The 17,281-nt window shown below is 51.4% G+C and overlaps 1 protein-coding gene across 1 annotated transcript in view; it reads left to right on the forward strand.

Moving 5' to 3' along the window:
* VDR (vitamin D receptor) overlaps positions 1 to 13,679 on the forward strand; it is a 47,621-nt gene extending 33,942 nt beyond the window's left edge. Inside the window, exons 7-10 of the mRNA XM_027595783.2 lie at positions 2,795 to 2,966; positions 8,996 to 9,147; positions 9,367 to 9,483; positions 10,836 to 13,679. Of these exons, the coding sequence (XP_027451584.1) occupies positions 2,795 to 2,966; positions 8,996 to 9,147; positions 9,367 to 9,483; positions 10,836 to 11,095 (701 nt within the window). The 3' untranslated portion in view covers positions 11,096 to 13,679. The remainder of the gene's footprint in view (positions 1 to 2,794; positions 2,967 to 8,995; positions 9,148 to 9,366; positions 9,484 to 10,835) is intronic.
* The last annotated feature ends 3,602 nt before the right edge of the window (positions 13,680 to 17,281 follow it).

Here is a 17,281-nt window from a genome sequence, read left to right on the forward strand (position 1 = left end):
ACTATCCATCATGTCTCAGAGTTACAAAGTTTTTATTTTCATTGTGCTGAGAACTTTTTTTTTAATTCTATAGTTCTTTTTTTTTTTAAGATTTTATTTATTTATTTGACAGAGACAGACAGCGAGAGCGGGAACACAAGCAGGGGGAGTGGGAGAGGGAGAAGCAGGCTTCCCGCGGAGCAGGGAGCCCGATGCGGGGCTCGATCCCAGGACCCTGGGATCATGACCAGAGCCGAAGGCAGACGCTTAACGACTGAGCCACTCAGGCGCCCTGTGCTGAGAGCTTTTAAGATCTACTCTCTTAGCAACTTTCAAATATACAAAACAGTATCATTAACTTGGGGCGCCTGGGTGGCTCAGTTGGTTAAGCGACTGCCTTCGGCTCAGGTCATGATCCTGGAGTCGGCAGGGAGTCTGCTTCTCCCTCTGACCCTCTTCGCTCTCGTGCTCTGTATCTCTCATTCTCTCTCTCAAATAAATAAATAAAATCTTAAAAAAAAAACAAAACAGTATCATTAACTACAGTCATCGGAACCTAGAAGGTGACATTTGGAGTGCAGGGAGAACATGTAGGTCCCGTTGCAGCCTACTTTCCCCCCAACCCTGAGCTCTGGGGGATCACCACAGCACCGGAGCACTCGTCATCTCCAGCTCATCCTTGCTTTCCTTCTTATGGTCCTTTTCCACCTTCTTCTTCATCTTCCTGCTCCATCCTCCCCCTCCCCCTGTCCTTCATCCCTCTGCCTCTCACCCAACTCTGCTGCCCTCTGCGTGGATTCAGCAGGATGTGAAAACCCCTTCCTTCTGGGGAACTAGAACCCTCAGATATGGTACTTCTGTACCTACTGATGGATCTGTGCCCAGATCCCCAAGAGGTGGGAGGGGTCTCCGTGTCAGCTGGACAAGGGTGGCAGTGGAGCCAGACATGGTGTCTACTCACCCAGGAGTGACAGGAGGGAGGTGGTCAGGGACTAAAGAGAAGCAGTGACCACTGCAGAGATTGACCCTTTGAGCCCCTCGTCTTGTAGGGTTTCTTCCCAAGTGTTAGTTTTCTTTTTTTTTTTTAAGATTTTTTTTTAATTTATTCATTTGAGAGAGAGAGAGAGAGAGCAAGCAAGAGCATGAGCAGGGGGGAGGGGCAGAGGGAGAAGCAGGCTCCCTGCTCAGCAGGGAGCCCGATGCGGAACTCCATCCCAGGACCCTGGGATCATGACTTGAGCCGAAGGCAGACGCTTAACTGAGCCACCCAGGTGCCCCCCAAGTGTTAATTTTCTTTCCTTACTTTGTTGCTCTTTCCAATTGGTGGGGTATTTATTTTCATCGATGAGGATCAGTCTGCATGTTACACATTTAGCTTTTAATAATTCCGTATTATTTGATAGTTTTGATACCCTCATAGGTTAATTGATATGAGGTGCTCAGCCCCACCAATGTTAAGTTCAATATAGCATATATTGATTTAAAGGAACACCTGGCTGGCTCAGTTGACACAGCATGCAGTTCTTGATCTCAGGGTCATGAATTCGAGCCCCAGGTTGGGCATAGAAATTACTTAATTTAATAAATAAATAAATAAGATTCAAACTAGTTAACATTTTTAATTTAAAAATGTTTTTAAAGACTTTATTTATTTATTTGACACAAAGAGAGAGAGACAGCTAGAGAGGGAACACAAGCAGGGGGAGTGGGAGAGGGAGAAGCAGGTTTCTGGCTAAGCAGGGAGCCTTATGCAGGGCTAGATCCCAGGACTCTAGGATCATGACTGAGCCACCCAGGCATCCTTTTAATTTAAAAATATTAAGCAAAGGTAATACACGTTTACTGTGGGCATTAAGAAAATATAAGCTAAATAATATATATAAAATAAATATGTATTTTTATATATGTAAAATCTTTAAACCTACTACCCAAAGGTAATCACTGTTAACACTGTGATGTATCTCTTTCCCATCTCTTTTTTTTCTTTAAATGCATATGTATATTTCCAGGTGGAATTATGCTATACACAATCTGGTAACTCGCTTTTTTCTTTTAACAGTACATCGTATCATATTTTCATGCCATCAGTATGCTTCTGGAATATATGCTTAAAGGCTGATTAGTATTCTGGGGTATGAATGTACAATAACATATCTAATCTAGATTGTGTCCCAGCTTTTCATTAAGATAACAGTATGCTTGTGGCTAAATATTTGCACTTATTCCAGATTTTTTTTCCTTATGATGAATTTATGGAAGTGGGGTTACTGGTCAAAGAATATACATCATCATAGGCTTCTGATGCCTACTGTCAAATAGTTCCCTAAATTACTTGCACAAATTTATGCTTCCTTTAGTACCCCATGGCACAAGCGTTGCCTAATTCCTTGACACTGGCATCCACATTTAAACGTATTTGTTTCTAGTTTATAGGTGAAAAGCCTAGATGTCCTACTCTGTGGTTCTTTGATCACTAGTGAGGTTGAACATTGTTTTCCATAAGTTCATTGATTCCAAATTCATCTTTGATTTGAGGTCATTAGAAACATGTGCTCCAGGAAATCATGGCTCCAGGAAATCTCATTTCTTGGAGTATCTCTGATCTTTGTACTGCCTTGCTCTGCTTGAAAGAAAAGCCAGGGGGAGTCCTAGAGGAAAGCCTGGGCTGAAGAGTGACCTTGGAGAGAGGCAGTCACTGTGGCATTCCTGGCTAGCCCTGCGGCAAGGGCATGGGAGGTCCTCACAGGGCCAAGCAGGAAGGCATCTGGCTCAAGTATCCTCAAGTAGCTCTTTCTCTCTCCTCATCCTTCCCCAGATGTGATAGAACCAACCAGCTTCTCCAATCTGGATCTGAGGGAAGAAGACTCAGATGACTCTTCTCTGACCCTGGACCTATCCCAGCTCTCCATGCTGCCCCACCTGGCTGACCTGGTCAGTTACAGCATCCAAAAGGTCATCGGCTTTGCCAAGATGATTCCAGGGTTCAGGTAAGAAGAGACAGACTCCTAGACTGAGCTAGAAGAAGGCCTGGAGGTCACCAATCCACTGCTTCCCAAAATAGAGACCCAGACCCTACCTGAGGCCTCCTAGGTCCGAATCTCTGGGAAGTACGACCCATCTACGTTACCCAGCAGGCCCACGCTAGAAGAGCTATCCGCCCCCCCACACACACACACACAGTTTCTGGATGACAGAACAGAAGCCCAGAGAGGTTCAGTGGCCAGCCAGGATTGTTTTCTAGTGCTGGAGCCAGTATGTGTGAGAGCCAAGGTCTAGAATTCCAAGTTCACTGCCGTGTGCTCTCCAGCTGGCTTGGGCCTAATCCCCATGCTAACCCTTTAAATTAAACCTCCATTAACCCTCCACACCCTAATCTGAAACCAAAATGAAGTGATAGAGAGGAGAAAGGGTTGCGCAAGTGGACTTGTGAAATAATTTAGGGATCCCAGAGGGAGACAGGTTTCCTGGAACACATAACCTGGGCCTCCGTCACCCAAATTTCTGTGAAAAGGCATTTTCCTAACCATACTGAGACCTTTGCCAAAACATATACGTGTAAGGAGTTCTACTGGAGTAAAGATCATCTGTTGTAGATTCATTGATACAAATTTCATTCAACTGTTTTATTGTTTTAGTAATAATGGCTCATATACTTCTATTTACATAGCCATGCAGTATTAAATTTTCTTAAAGTAAGAGAGTGTAGATGCTTTTAGTAGAATGTTGGGAGGTAGTTATATTGACACATTATTGACACATTATTTATATCATTTGGAGCATTGCCATACAATACATAGACAGCGCGGTTGAGAAAGAGAAAGAAAGAAATTGCTAGCAATTACTGTTGGCCTCAGATCAAGGAGCAGTATTTGCAGTTGCCAGCAGAAGGGGCTTCTGAGTGCTTTCCAGATGCCAGTGCTCAGATTCAGTGCTGCAATTCTGGGAGCCCCAGATTATTTGACCTTGGCTAGCTCTGAATGGGAACTAATGTGATGTGCTAGTTATTGTTTCGTGAATCTCTCTGCCGTTCAAGGAAGCCATCAGTCACTGTCTCAATGACCTCACTGACAGCTACATGGTGATAATTCAGAGCACCCAGCCCAGTTCTTCCCAGTTTGTGTCTGCCCTGAGATTGCTGGCTCTGTGTGATCTTATGCCTCTCAGCAGCTCAGAGACCAGGGGCTCTCCTGTGCTCGTCCCTGGGAATTCATGTGAAAATTGTAAAGAAGAGAAAACATCAAACTCGCTTACTGCATCGAGACACCCTTGAGACACCCCTACCGCATCACACATTTTGGTTGCAGAAGGAGCCAAGGCCACTGTGGCATCTAGCATGAATGAGCTACCGAGTGTCACCTGTGAGTGCAGTGTCGCACTGGGCCTGGGACTTATCCTCCAGAGCCTTTCCTTGGAGCTGACAACACATTCCGCTTAGCCCGAGTTCCAGCTCCCTCCCACACTCTTCAAGTTAGTGTTTGCAAACTCGGGCTGTTCCAAAGTCTTGTTTTGTGTAAACAGCTAGAGACAAAAACACCTCACCGTGCTGAAGGATATGCAGTAGCACCCCGCTTCTATCCCAGCTCCAGAAAGCAGTCCTCACCGATGCAGGGTTCGTCTTTCCTAGCCCGGTGGGGAGCTGGGGCACAGGGCCCCTGAAGCTCTGTCCAGATGCTCGGGTTTGCTGATTCTAAGTGGTGGCTGGGATGGTGCACATGGCAAAACTGTCCTTAAAAAAGGATATTTATTTAACCAGATGACCTCAACGCAGCACCCTGTAGTGAGTAAACCAAAATCCCATTTTTCTCCCATGCCCTTGGTTACCCTGGCCACATATACTCTGACAAATAGCATGACCCTGCCTTTAATGTCTCTCTCCAAGGACGCGTTGTAGTCTGCCCCCTTCCTCCCACATCCAGCCTCATTTTCGCCGGTTCCCCAGTCTAGCCGCACAGTCATGGCCCAAGTAAGTTATATAGGAACAGACACTGAATTGATCCAGCTACTGATCCCAGATCTGTTACACTGATCCTGCACGTGCTTGGGTTGGCTTCTCTCTCTTCAGAGTGACTTAGGAAATCTCAGAATGGAAGGTGTCCCAGTAAAAAGGGAGCAGGCCTGGCCAAGAGCTCTGTGGGTGGGGGGGCCACTGATGGGGATACTCTCTGTGGCTGGACAGAGGTGACACCGAGCCTGGACAGAGGCCAAAGCCCCGGCTCTGGTGGGCCCCATATGGGGCCAGCCCCACAGCTCTCCAGCTCTGCTGGTTTCTGTGCTTAGGGGTTCTGTTTTTCCAAGAAGTGAGAGAACAGTGGCTATGTCCCTGGTGGCTTTGATCCTGCTGCCTGTAGGCAAGGGTGGAGGGTGTGGGGAGGGCAGGATGAGACTTCTGTGTGGGTGAGTGCGGGGGGGGGGGGGGTTGGAGGGGGCAGGCTGAGACTCCAGTGCAGGCATGGGACCAAAGTGGGGCAGGACTGAATAGGCCATGCTGGGTGTGAACTGCACTGTGGTGTGCCTTGGCCCTGCTCCTGCTTCCCACCTCCCCTCCTCAGCCTCTCCCTCTGCACCCCACAAATCTCCCGCCCTAAGTGTTTCACCTGGAGGTGGGGTGCCTGGGTTGAGCATCTGCCTTCAGCTCAGGTCATGGTCCCAGGGTCCTGGGATGGAGCCCTGCATTGTCGGGCTCCCTGCTCAGCGGGGAGCCTGCTTCTCCCTCCCCTGCAACCCCTCCCCCTGCTTGTGTTCTCTCTCTCTCTGTCAAATAAATAAATAAAATCTTTTAAGAAAGAAAGGCATGGAGGAAGTGAAATCAGGAGCAGCATCCAAATGGCCAGGAGCCATCTTGGACCTGAGAACCAAGGACCCCCAGGTTTCATTGCCAAGAGAGGTGTAAGACAGACCAGGCCAAACCAGCTGAAGCCCAGCCCTCTGGGCGAAAGACCTTTGACCTCACTGTCATTTCTATTCCCAGGGGCTCCTTCCTGGGTCAGAGGCCTGAGGCCATAGTGTGTGTCCCTCCTCCCATGTCCTCTCCTCTGTCTTCACTTGCTCATTTATGTAACAAATAGCTTTCTTCCATCAACTGTGAAGGATACAAGTTGACTAGGACACAGTTCCTGACCTCCAGGGCTCAGTGTCTGATGGAAGAGATAGACGTGAGACAATTGCGGTGAAGAGATAAGAACCAAGAGAGGTCTACTGGAGGTACCGTGGGAATGCAGGCGAGGAGGGGCTGGGCTCTGCCTGGGGGCGGGGACAACCAGACAGCCGCAGGTCTCCAGAGCACCCCCCAGGTGCCCAGAAGCAGCCGGCCACCGGTGTGAGAACTGATCAGGGGATATAGACATTACACAGGTCCAGGGAGGAGGCACAGAGCCTGAACTGGTGCCTGTCAGCAGGAAGGAGCTCTCTTACCGATTTCCCCGTCATTTCCACCTGCCACCATCCCCTCTTCTGGCTGTGACTTGCACTTAGAGAGTCCCTGGGTTTCTGGCCATAATCTGAGGTCGTTCTAGGTTTGCTTTCACAGGAGCCATGTGCCTGGATCACAGTAGGAGAGGTGCCCCTGAAATTTCTCTGGCAAGTTCACTTCCGTCCATCCACTTCAAATGGGCCATTGAACAAAAGCTTATGTACAAAGAAATGCCTCACAGAATTACTTATAATGGCAAAAGTTAGAAGCAACCAAAATGTCCCGAGATAGGTGGATGGGAGACTGATTAAATAACTTATAGTATGTTGATAAGATGTAATTTTATGCAACTAGCTATGGACTGGGCCAAAGAATTGCTCATGATGTAAGAAGCGGGACACAGAATTACCATGAACTCAAGTATGTTTGAAAAAGAGAGATTTGCGGTGCATCTGGGTGGCTCAGTTGGTTGGGCATCCGACTCGGTTTCTGCTCAGGTCATGATCTCGTGGGTCCTGAGATCGAGCCCCAAGACAGCCTCCACACTCAGCAGGGGGTCTGCTTGAGGATTCTCTTCTGTCCACAGGTGTGCTCTCTCTTTCTCTCTCTCTCTCTCACAAATAAATAAATTTAAAAGAGAGAGAGAGAGATTTGCATCTAAAAAAAAGATAGGAAGGAAATAGACCAAAATGGTCATTGTGTTTATGAACAATTTTTATTTGCTTTTATATTTTTCTGTGTTTTGCAAAGATTTCATAATGAGTATCTTTTATTGTGTGATGAGTTAAAACTAAAATGAGGCATTAGTTTTTATTTTTAAAATGTGTACTGAGCATCAACAGAAAAGTGGCAAGGGTGGTGAGATGTCTAGGCACCATGTCATCAGGGCTGTCTGTCCTGGAGAAGAGGCAGGGGCACATGGTAACTTTGTTTAAATGGTTAAAAGATGCCCCATGGCTAATGGAGAAGTCTAGTTCTGTGTTCCTTGAGAGGACAGAATGACAAGCAGTGGATGAGTGTGTCATCCTGTGGGTGTAGCTCAATAGAAGAAGCTATAAACCCAGGAGTTAACAACCTCATGGCTAGATCCAGAGACCTCAAGTATCCTGGCCCCAGAAATATCCTGCATCTGTAGGGAATGCTGAAGAAGGAAATGGATTGCATAGCCTCTAAGGGGGGCCTTCCAACTCGAGCGCTTTGAGATTGTTTTCAGTGCAGACCCTTTGCGGCCATCCTAGCCATCATCTATCACCTGCTGATACAGAACTCTCCGTCCATTAGCATCTGCCTCCCACCTCTCCATGTACCAAAGTGCAGCCATGGGAGAGGGCGGCAGCCCTTCCATGAGATATCCAGGTGGAAATGTAGTCAGGAAGAGAAAAGGAGAGAAAACTGGAAGCAAGTTGATCTGTGGGTGCTGCTTTTTCCTTGTCATTGTTCAGGCAAGCCCAGCTCGTGACTCAGAATAGTAGAACTAGTCATTGGCCTCTTGACTCATCAGCACATATTTGTTGACCTTGTTGTGCTCAGGGCTCAATAATCATTGTGTGGGCAACACTGAGGGAATTGGGAAGTGGTGCTGGCCCTCAAGGAGCTTGCATGTTCCGAGACACAGACAAGCATGTAAAGAGCAGAGCTGAAGGGGGAAGGGCAAAGTAGGAGTGCAAGCTGCAGGCCGTGAAGAAATGGTTCTAATCCTACTGAAGGTAATGGGGCTGGGGAGTCTCCAAGGGAGACCTCACCAGGTTCAGAGTCAGGAAGATGAGGTGGAGCAGTAGAAGCAAGGCATTCTTGGCTGAAGCTGTCACATGCCCAAAGGCAAGCTGGTGTAAGAACACACGACACTGAATGCGGAGTAGTGTGAAGTTGCGAGAATGGAGGGTTGGTGGAGTTTGTGAAGGGAAGCAGGCTGGAAAGATAGGTTGGAGCCAAGGGATGGAGCATGGGCTTGATCCTGAGGGGGCTGAGAGTCAGGGAGTGTTTCCGAGCACAGGCAGTATCTCCCTGCAGGAGCCGTAAGCACCATGGAGGAGAGACCCGAGAGAGACTTGGTTCTAGAGTTCTAATAAGAGGCAACTGAAAAAGATGATGGAGCTCTGAACCAGAACAGTCCTGATAGTAGTGGGAAGGAGGTCAAGGGCTCAAGAGAGGTCCTGGAGAGAGAGTTGGCTGAGCTTTACTTCTGGGAAGGACCAGAGGACAGGAAGGGGAGAAAAAGAAGGCATGAGAGGTGTTGAAGATGACTGTGGCCATACCTCTTGCTGACCTCCGCATTCATGCTCTAACCCTGAGAGCACCCTCAGGCTCTTCTTCCTGCCCCTAATAGCTCTGGCCACTTAGGCCTGGGGACCCCAGTAAGTCCCTGGGTTTTCTCTGCCTTAGTAACTGAGCTCATTTACTTCCAGCCTTGGTGCACAATCACAGTCTTGAGATGTTCTCCCTCGGGGAAACAGTTTTTTTTCCTTTCTGATCAGACCACCAGCTCTTCAATGAAGGACCCAGGGCACATGCTGGTCACCTGGCAGGCGCCTGTCAAAATGCTACAGTGATTTGCATGACTTGAAGTTCTTGACCAGTAACCTGACTCCTCCCTGCCCTCCCTGGCAGAGACCTCACTTCTGATGACCAGATTGTGCTGCTGAAGTCAAGTGCCATCGAGGTCATCATGTTGCGCTCCAACCAGTCCTTCATCATGGACGACATGTCCTGGACCTGTGGCAGCGAGGACTATAAGTACCGCATCAGTGATGTGGCCAAAGGTACCTTCAGGCCCCACCTCCACCCCATCCTCTGCTCCTAGACTCTGGCTCTGCACTTCCTGGGGTCATGGGCCCCGATCAGGTGCATCAGAGGGGGCTAGGCAGCAACAAGGTGAGAAGGGTGAGAGACAGGCCCAGTCAGGGTTGGAGGTGGGGTGGGGTGGTTTGGGTAGGCAGCTCCTCAGTTCTGCCCACCGCGTCTGGCCATCTGTCTCGTAGCTGGACACAGCCTGGAGCTGATTGAGCCCCTGATCAAGTTCCAGGTGGGGCTGAAGAAGCTGAACTTGCATGAGGAGGAGCACGTCCTGCTCATGGCCATCTGCATTGTCTCCCCAGGTATGGGGCCTAGCGGTGGGGACCTTGGGGACCTGGGAAGGGGGGACATGGAGCACTAAGCCCAGCTGAAGGCCGGCAGGGCAGTCTGGAGGGAGGAGGGGGCAAAACGAAAGAGAGACAAGGAAATACCCACTTTGCTGGTTTTGCACAGCCCATATGATGTGTGTATGTTGAGAGGTCCTTCACTGCCCATGGCCCTGAGACCATAGCTGATTCATAGGTGGGACGCTGAGGAACCAGATAAATGGGGCTTCTCAGGCCACAGACAGGTCCGGATGTCCCCAGTACTCAGGTTCTGCTCTTATGTGAACTGGACTGAACTTTGCTGACACTTGAGATCACCTCTGGGGTAGGGTAGAAAAACTTGGGGCTTACAGATGCTTCTGCCTCAGAAGCTTACCCGACGGATTTTGGAGGCAGTGTGCTGTGGCCCTGAGCTCTTCTGTCTGTTGGGGTGGGAAGAGAGAGAAAGAGGCTGAGAAGGAGGTTATTGTGATCCTGGGGATGTTATATTAGTGATGAGGCCTAAGGGCAGGGGGCAGCCCCGCCTCCACCTGTGTTGAGGGAACAAGCAAATGGCTTGATGAGCTGAGGACCCACGGGTGAGGGATGAGCTGAGGACCCACGGAAGGAACGTGGGCTCCCCTCCCCCTGCCCGGCCAGCATTCACTCATTCATTCCTTCCTACACTCAGCGATGATTTATTGAGCACCTACCAGGTAGCAGGCGCTGTGCTGGGCATTGGGATTTAGCAGCAAACAGGACACAGACTTCTCTTCCATGAACTGTAGGAGGAGACATTAAACAATTACTATTTAATGACTAATTTTAATGTGATGAAAGTTTTAAAAATAAACAAGTGTCTGATACTATAGCAGGGTATACTAGAAGGAGAGAAACTGATGCAGTCTGGGGAATGGAAGTGGGGGGGGTCATCGGGAATGGCCCGCTTGAGGAAGATCTTTTAAGCTGTTACCTGAAGGATCAGTAAGAGGCAAAGACACAAGAGCTGGGTTCCAGGCAGAGGGAACACAAATGTGAAGCGTGGAGGCCAGAGAGCATGGCACATCAGTTTACTCATGGAAACATGGAGCCTAGGGACAGAGGGAGAGAGTTGAGCTGGAGACAGGGCCGGATGGGACCTGGGCCACTTGATCTGAAATGCAAGGGGAAATGGTTGAGAGGCTTTAGGGGGGACTGTGGTGTCACAGGTCAGCAGCCATACAGGGGTGACCCAGGAGGATGCTGAGGTTGGGTGTCTGTCTGGGCATAGGGGTCCTGGGGAGATGGACTATTAAGGGGCCTGGCTCAGAGCTCCTGTGCCTTCTCCTCCCGTCTCCCTGTGCGCCCAGACCGTCCCGGGGTGCAGGATGCTGCCCTGGTTGAGGCCATCCAGGACCGCCTGTCCAACACACTACAGACCTACATCCGCTGCCGCCACCCACCCCCGGGCAGCCACCTGCTCTACGCCAAGATGATCCAGAAGCTGGCCGACCTGCGTAGCCTCAATGAGGAGCACTCCAAGCAGTATCGCTGCCTCTCCTTCCAGCCCGAGTGCAGCATGAAGCTCACACCCCTCGTGCTGGAGGTGTTTGGCAATGAGATTTCCTGACTAGGCCAGCCTGCCCGGGCCCCTGGGCGGGGCTGCTCCTCGGGGGCCTTGTGCCCTGGCCTGGGGCCCGCTGCTGCCCCGCAGGCCTCCCCGCCCCCTCCGGGGCCCAGCCCCTCCTCCCGCACTTCCCCTCCCCAGTCAGCCCACCCAGTCTCCTGCACGACCTAGCACCCGGTCTCCCCTTCCTGCTGGCCACAGGCTGCCCGCAGTCCCTTGAGACCTCAGTCATGAGGAATTGCTGTTTATTTGACCAAGAAACTCAAGTGGGGGCAGAGGGCGGATGGTGAAGGTGGGGCCTCGCCCAGGGATGGCCCTACGGCTCCAAAAGTGGCCCCTGGTTGCTGCTGAGGGAACAGCGAGGCCCAAGAAACGCGCCCATTCCTCAGGGACAGAGATGCCCGGACCTCCCCGCCACACCTGGCCCGGATGCCCAGAGCCGAGTGGGGCTCTCCTTCCCGCTGCCCCACCCACGATGAATAACTCGCCACAACCCCCGCCCCTCGCCCCCCATCCCATCCTGCTGCCAGTCCGTGCTGTTTCATGCCATGATGGGGCCCTCTCCCTTTGCCTTCCCAGCCCTGGCCTGTCTAGGACACTCACTGCCAAGGATGACCAAACACAAGGTGACAAAGGTCACACCTCCTCCCTCACCCACCTCTGCTGGCCAGAGGGCACTCACCTAACACATCAGTGCCTACCTTCATCCCATTGCCATGGTGACATTCTTCCCGAAGTAGCGATGGTCAGGCGGGCTTTCCCCCCACGGCAGGGACCACTAGTCCAGAACCCACCCGCCGAGGGGCCCAAGGAGGGAGGAGGGCAGGGCCCAGGAAGTGGGGGACGGGCAAAGCCGGCCTCACAGGAGAGTGGTGGATGGTGGCCACAGCTGTCCCTGTCTCCAAGCCCATGGCTCCTTGACCTGGATCTGAGAGGTTGGTGGAGGCCAGAGCTCCCCTTCCGATGATCTACGTGGCAAGACGGAATTGCCCCCAGGTTGCAGAGAAATGCCCAGCAGCATCTTCATCCTCACCCTGCCAGTGCCTTGCCTCCCACTCAGGAGAGAGAGAACCAGTGGCCGTGGGTGCTGGAGGGGCCTCACCCTGGGACGGTGGAGGATGACCCTGAGATGGGCGCACTCTCCCAAATCCCCCACGGCCTGGAGAAGCGGTGCCCCTCTGCTCACCCGCGTTGCCACCTCTTTTCCGCCTGGCAAGGTGGGATGGAAGAGAAGAACCTCAGACCCCGACAGCCCAGGCCCTGCCCTCCCAGGGGGCCCATCGAGGTGTAGTTCCAAGACTGCCGTCCCCCAGAGACCCAGGAGCTAGTGCTCCAACACCTCGCTGTGGGTGGAGGGAGAGCGGGCTGGCCTCGCGTGGCTAGGCTGAGGGAGCATCCAGGGGTGGAGTCATGTGGGGCTGGTTCGCTTCTTATTCTCACTCCAGCACCCCAAATTCAGAAGGGGTGGGGTGTACTTAACCTCACACTCCATTTTCCCTTCCATAGTCGGTCCAACCCGGGAGGTGGGAACTCTCACTCTGTTTCCCCTGGGGTGGGGTCCCCCGGTGAGTGAGTTGTAGGTGTGTGGGGCCACTGCGGAGGGGCTCCCTCCAGGAGTCAGAGAACATCCCTCAGATGGTTGCTTGAGTTTGGGGAAGGCGGCTGCTTTCGATGACTCACTGGGGAGGAGCTCCTGTCCGTCCGATGCTGCCCCCACCTTCCCTTGCTGTTCTCTGAGGACCCCGGGGAGCAGTGAGGCTTCCTCTGTGAGCACTGTCCGCGTCCACAAGCCCCGGTGTTTCTGCTGGTGGAGAAACTTCTGACAGCCACGTTTCTCACGGCACAGTACCTTCGATATGGCCAAGGTTGACATTTATTAGCTAGGAGTTGTTTTCAGAATCAGACTCCATTTTTTTTTTTTTTTTTTTTTACCACATTCTAATGTAGCAGGTAGTAGGCACCACTGATGAGGAGATATTTATGGGGGGAAACGTACATTGTAAAAAAATTCTATACATCAGCTATCGTTATTGTCCTTGCTGTTCACGAATTAGGGAGAGGCCCTTGTTGGATTTTAGCTGCAGAAGACACTGGTCTAGCATGCTAGTCAGTGGGGGGAAGAAAGGCTTAAAAATTGCTACACTAGTTCAACTTCCTTGCTAAAGAAAACCTGACCCTTGGCAGAGGGTGTGGTCCCCCGAGCTCAGACAGCTAGTTAGAAAGAGCTCCAGGGATGGGCCTGGTCTGTGGACTCCCCGCCCAGTGCTCTATTCACTACACCACACTTGTGCTCAGACCCCATTTCCCGCCCCGCCCCCCCCACCCCACCCCCCCGCCGAAGGCTGCCCTAGTCCCCTAGGGGAGGGTCTAGATTTCAGACAGCAAATCTAGATCCTGGACCCCTGCGTTCCTTCCCTGAGTTGTCACCCTGCTGACCCATCAGGAGGAGGAGGAGGGACACCTCAGCCTGTGTCTCAATGTGAATCAGAAACCCCTGCCCCAGTGTGGCCCCGGCCAGACGGGGTCTCTGCCTCAGCTCTGTATAATGCTGTTGCCTTATCAATAAAGTGCATTTGTCTTTGTAATGTTTCCACCTTCCCACTTCTCCCTCTGGCCCTGTGTTCTTCAGGGCACCCCACTGGACACCCTGGAAACACCAGCTCCTCAGCCCCGGGGCCCCACGACACCAGCTCACTACCGAAGGGCAGTCTAGGAGTGGGGGAGGAGAAGACGGGAGGAAAAGTGAAGTTTCCCAGGACCGGAGTGGAAGAAAATATTATCATCTCTTCTATTTTAGAATGAGAGAATGAAGGTAGACATTTATAAGTCTAAAATGTTTAAAGCATATTATTGGAAATGCTGGAAAGTGCACACCTAGATGCCAAAGACGCAAGATTCTGGGAGATGGGAAAATCCATCTGCGGGGTTAACTGGAAGCAAGTGGGGTCCTCCCGACAGAGAAGGTTGGAGTGTAAGACGGATCAGGGGAAAGGAATAAAGGAGCAAAAGAAGGCTTTACAGAGTGCCTCCTCGGCGATTTCCAAAGAGAGTATCAAGTTGCCAGAAATTTGTCAAAAAAACAAATGAAGAAAGCTTTGCTTATGGTAATAAAATGAGCTTATACTTACGTAGCACGTACTTTGTGGCAAGTACTGCTGTAAATAAACCTTATGCAAACCAACTTGGACCCCAGGGGAGCTAGGCTACTATGAACCCCATCTGACCGAGGGGTAACTCACCCGGGGATAGGATTTGAACCCTCGGCAGCTGGCTCCGGAAGCCATTCATTAACTGCTGCATTAGTCCACCTCCAACTGAGTTGAGGAGCCTGACAAATGACAGATAACAGTCTTGTCAGCTCTCTACCGAAGAGGATGTAAGGGGGGGGTTCCCATTCCCGAAGCAGGCCCTGACATGCGGAAATTGGCGGTGATTGGTCGAACTGTGCTCTACTCGCAGAAAGCAGGGGGTCACGTGTTGGGTCCAATCCAGTGTGGCTCTTACCTGAGACCCTCAAGAACGAGAACCAGGCCACTGTTGACAAAAAATGTGCCTCGTATTCAAAATGTTGTGTCGGTGACTTGGAGAATTGCAAAGGTCTCCTGTGCCTAAACAGACTCTCAAGGGCCCCAGAGGAATTGAGGCACCCCACTCCATTCCCCAAGGAAGTGAGGTGTATGATAAAGGCAGCACCCCTAAACGCAGCAAGCAAAAAGACCCAACCAAAGACACGCGCTCTGTGAACGGGGAAGTCATGCGCAACCAGTGCATTTATTTTAGGATAAGTCGGTTAGTCTGGAAACGTGTAGATGTGATTTACTTTAATTTTTCAGAAGTATCGGTGAAGATTTCAGACAAAAGACTATAGTGTCACCACGAGATGAGATGGTAGTTAGAAGAATCGGGGAGAGAGCCCGAGGGCTATTTTGTCGTGAAAGGTGAATGAGCTTCGAGAAGGAAGTCAACAGCTGCATAAATGGGCATGTCTCTGGCTGGAGAAGTGTGAAGAGGAAGGTCTTGAAAACTATTAGGAGAATCTGATTTAGCATTTTATGGATGAACTAGAGGAATACAGAATCTCCAAGGCTGTGTGTTACCATAAACTGAGAGGAAGGCACCCCCAAAAGACCTTAGGGTTAGGATAAAGAAATAAAAAAAAATCTTAAAAAAATTCATTAAAAGTAAATAAAAGGAGGGGCACCTGGGTGGCTCAGTCGTTAAGCATCTGCCTTCGGCTCAGGTCATGATCCCAGGGTCCTGGGATCGAGCCCCGCATCGGGCTCCCTGCTCCGCGGGAAGCCTGCTTCTCCCTCTCCCACTCCCCCTGCTTGTGTTCCTTCTCTCGCTGTGTCTCTCTGTGTCAAAAAATAAATAAAAATCTTTTAAAAAAAAGTAAATAAAAGGAAACATTTAGCTCTTCAGTGGCACTAGCCACATTTCCAGGGCTCAATAGCCCCAGGGCTACGGGAATGGACAGTCCAGACTCAGAACATTTCCCTGGCTGCACGAAACGCTCCTGGACAGTGCTGGTCCACACAAGGCGTTCTTCTCTGGCACTAACTGTGGATGATAGGCTTCTGTTGATCTGTTGGGCAGATAGCCACTCTACTAATCTCTGCTTTTCTTTCTTTTTTTTTTTTAAGATTTTATTTATTTATTTGACAGAGAGAGCGAGAGAGGCAACACAAGCAGGGGGAGTGGGAGAGGGAGAAGCAGGCTTCCTGCGGAGCAGGGAGCCGGAGGCGGGGCTCATTCCCAGGACCCTGAGATCAGGACCTGAGCTGAAGGCAGACGATTGACTGAGCCACCCAGGCGCTCCTAAACTCTAGCTTTTCATAGAAGCTATAAAGGAACCATCCTCCCTTTACACCAGGCAAGGCTGTAACTGGGCTGCTGTGAATAGGTCTACTCCTTAAAAGAGACAAAAAGGAAAAGCACAGGCCATGGGGTTGATAGCTCAGAGCTTTGTGCGGTGTAAATAGGTGAGCAGTGGGGGGGGGGGGGGAGAAATAGGGATTCCTTCAGCCCTGGGGGCACACAGACAGGGCCTGTCTGGGGTGGCTAGAGCCCTCCCTCTGGTCGGTGTCTCTTGCTTCAGCCGGGGCTCCTCGGAGGCTGTCGCAGGGGGGGGAGTCTGTCTCCCAGCGTGGCCAAGGGGAGGTCTCCTCCCGCCCATGTCCTGTCAGTGGTCAGTACTCCAGGTAGGCAAGAAGCCTGTGAGGCTGCCGGGGCAGTCTGCGCACAGGGGGTGAGAAGCAGTGGCTGGTCGGGGTCCCTGCTCCGGAGGACTGCTTTCAATCTCCATATTCAGACAGGTTACACACAGGATATATGAGAGAGTGTGGCTCGTCGGGTCCCCAGGAAGCTGACTCTGAAATGCAGCATGAAGTAGAGAGGTGTCAGGATCACCAGCTTCTGTGGCAGGGAAGCAAGTGGGTCGGGGAGAGGGAGAAGTCGGGCTGCAGTGTGATCTCAACCACCGTCTCAGCTAACCCTGATGGGGAGTTCCGAAACTGGGATGACCCTTCACGCGGCCCCAAGTTGAGGTGAGGAAGACGGCTTTTTTATTCTTGCATCAACTAGTCATTGGATGCAGGGCAGTCCCCAGGAAGAGTGTGACCTTGACAGGACCTTGAGCTGGGTGGCTCTTTTCAGCCAAGGGCAGGTAGGACTGGCGGTGTGTTTCTTTACAGTTTGTACAACCAGGCGGGGCTTTTCAGAGTGGGCTGCTCTGCCTTGGGGAGCTCCCAGAAGGCTTCCAGGCCCTGCCCTTTGGCTCTCTGGAGGGGGACCCCAATAGTCCCTGGAGCTCCCTCCGGAGGACAGTGCTCCCCGCCTCTCCCCAGCTATGGACAATCTAGTGCTTTTTTCCTAAATCATCTTGAACTTCACCACTAGGTGGTGCTACTGCCCTACAGGGACAGGCTTGAGCTACTTGCTTGGCCTCTTCCCCTGTCCTCCCTCTATCTCCGGCTCCCGCCTCTCTTTTTCTCCGTGAAGGCGGTTGAGATCCAGCAAGGTCCTGACTCCCTGCTGCTGGAGGCACCCGGTGCTCTTTCTGTCTCCTCATGCCAGGGACCAAGCAGGATGGACGAGGGACCTGCTCTCTGGCTTCCCAGGTGTCTGTGGAATCACAGCAGGTGGGGGGGGGGGAGCGTTGGAGAATCTGACACACCTTAGCTAAGGGCC

The sequence above is a fragment of the Zalophus californianus genome, chromosome 9 (assembly GCF_009762305.2).
Source record: "Zalophus californianus isolate mZalCal1 chromosome 9, mZalCal1.pri.v2, whole genome shotgun sequence".
Classification (NCBI taxonomy): Eukaryota; Metazoa; Chordata; class Mammalia; order Carnivora; family Otariidae; genus Zalophus; species Zalophus californianus.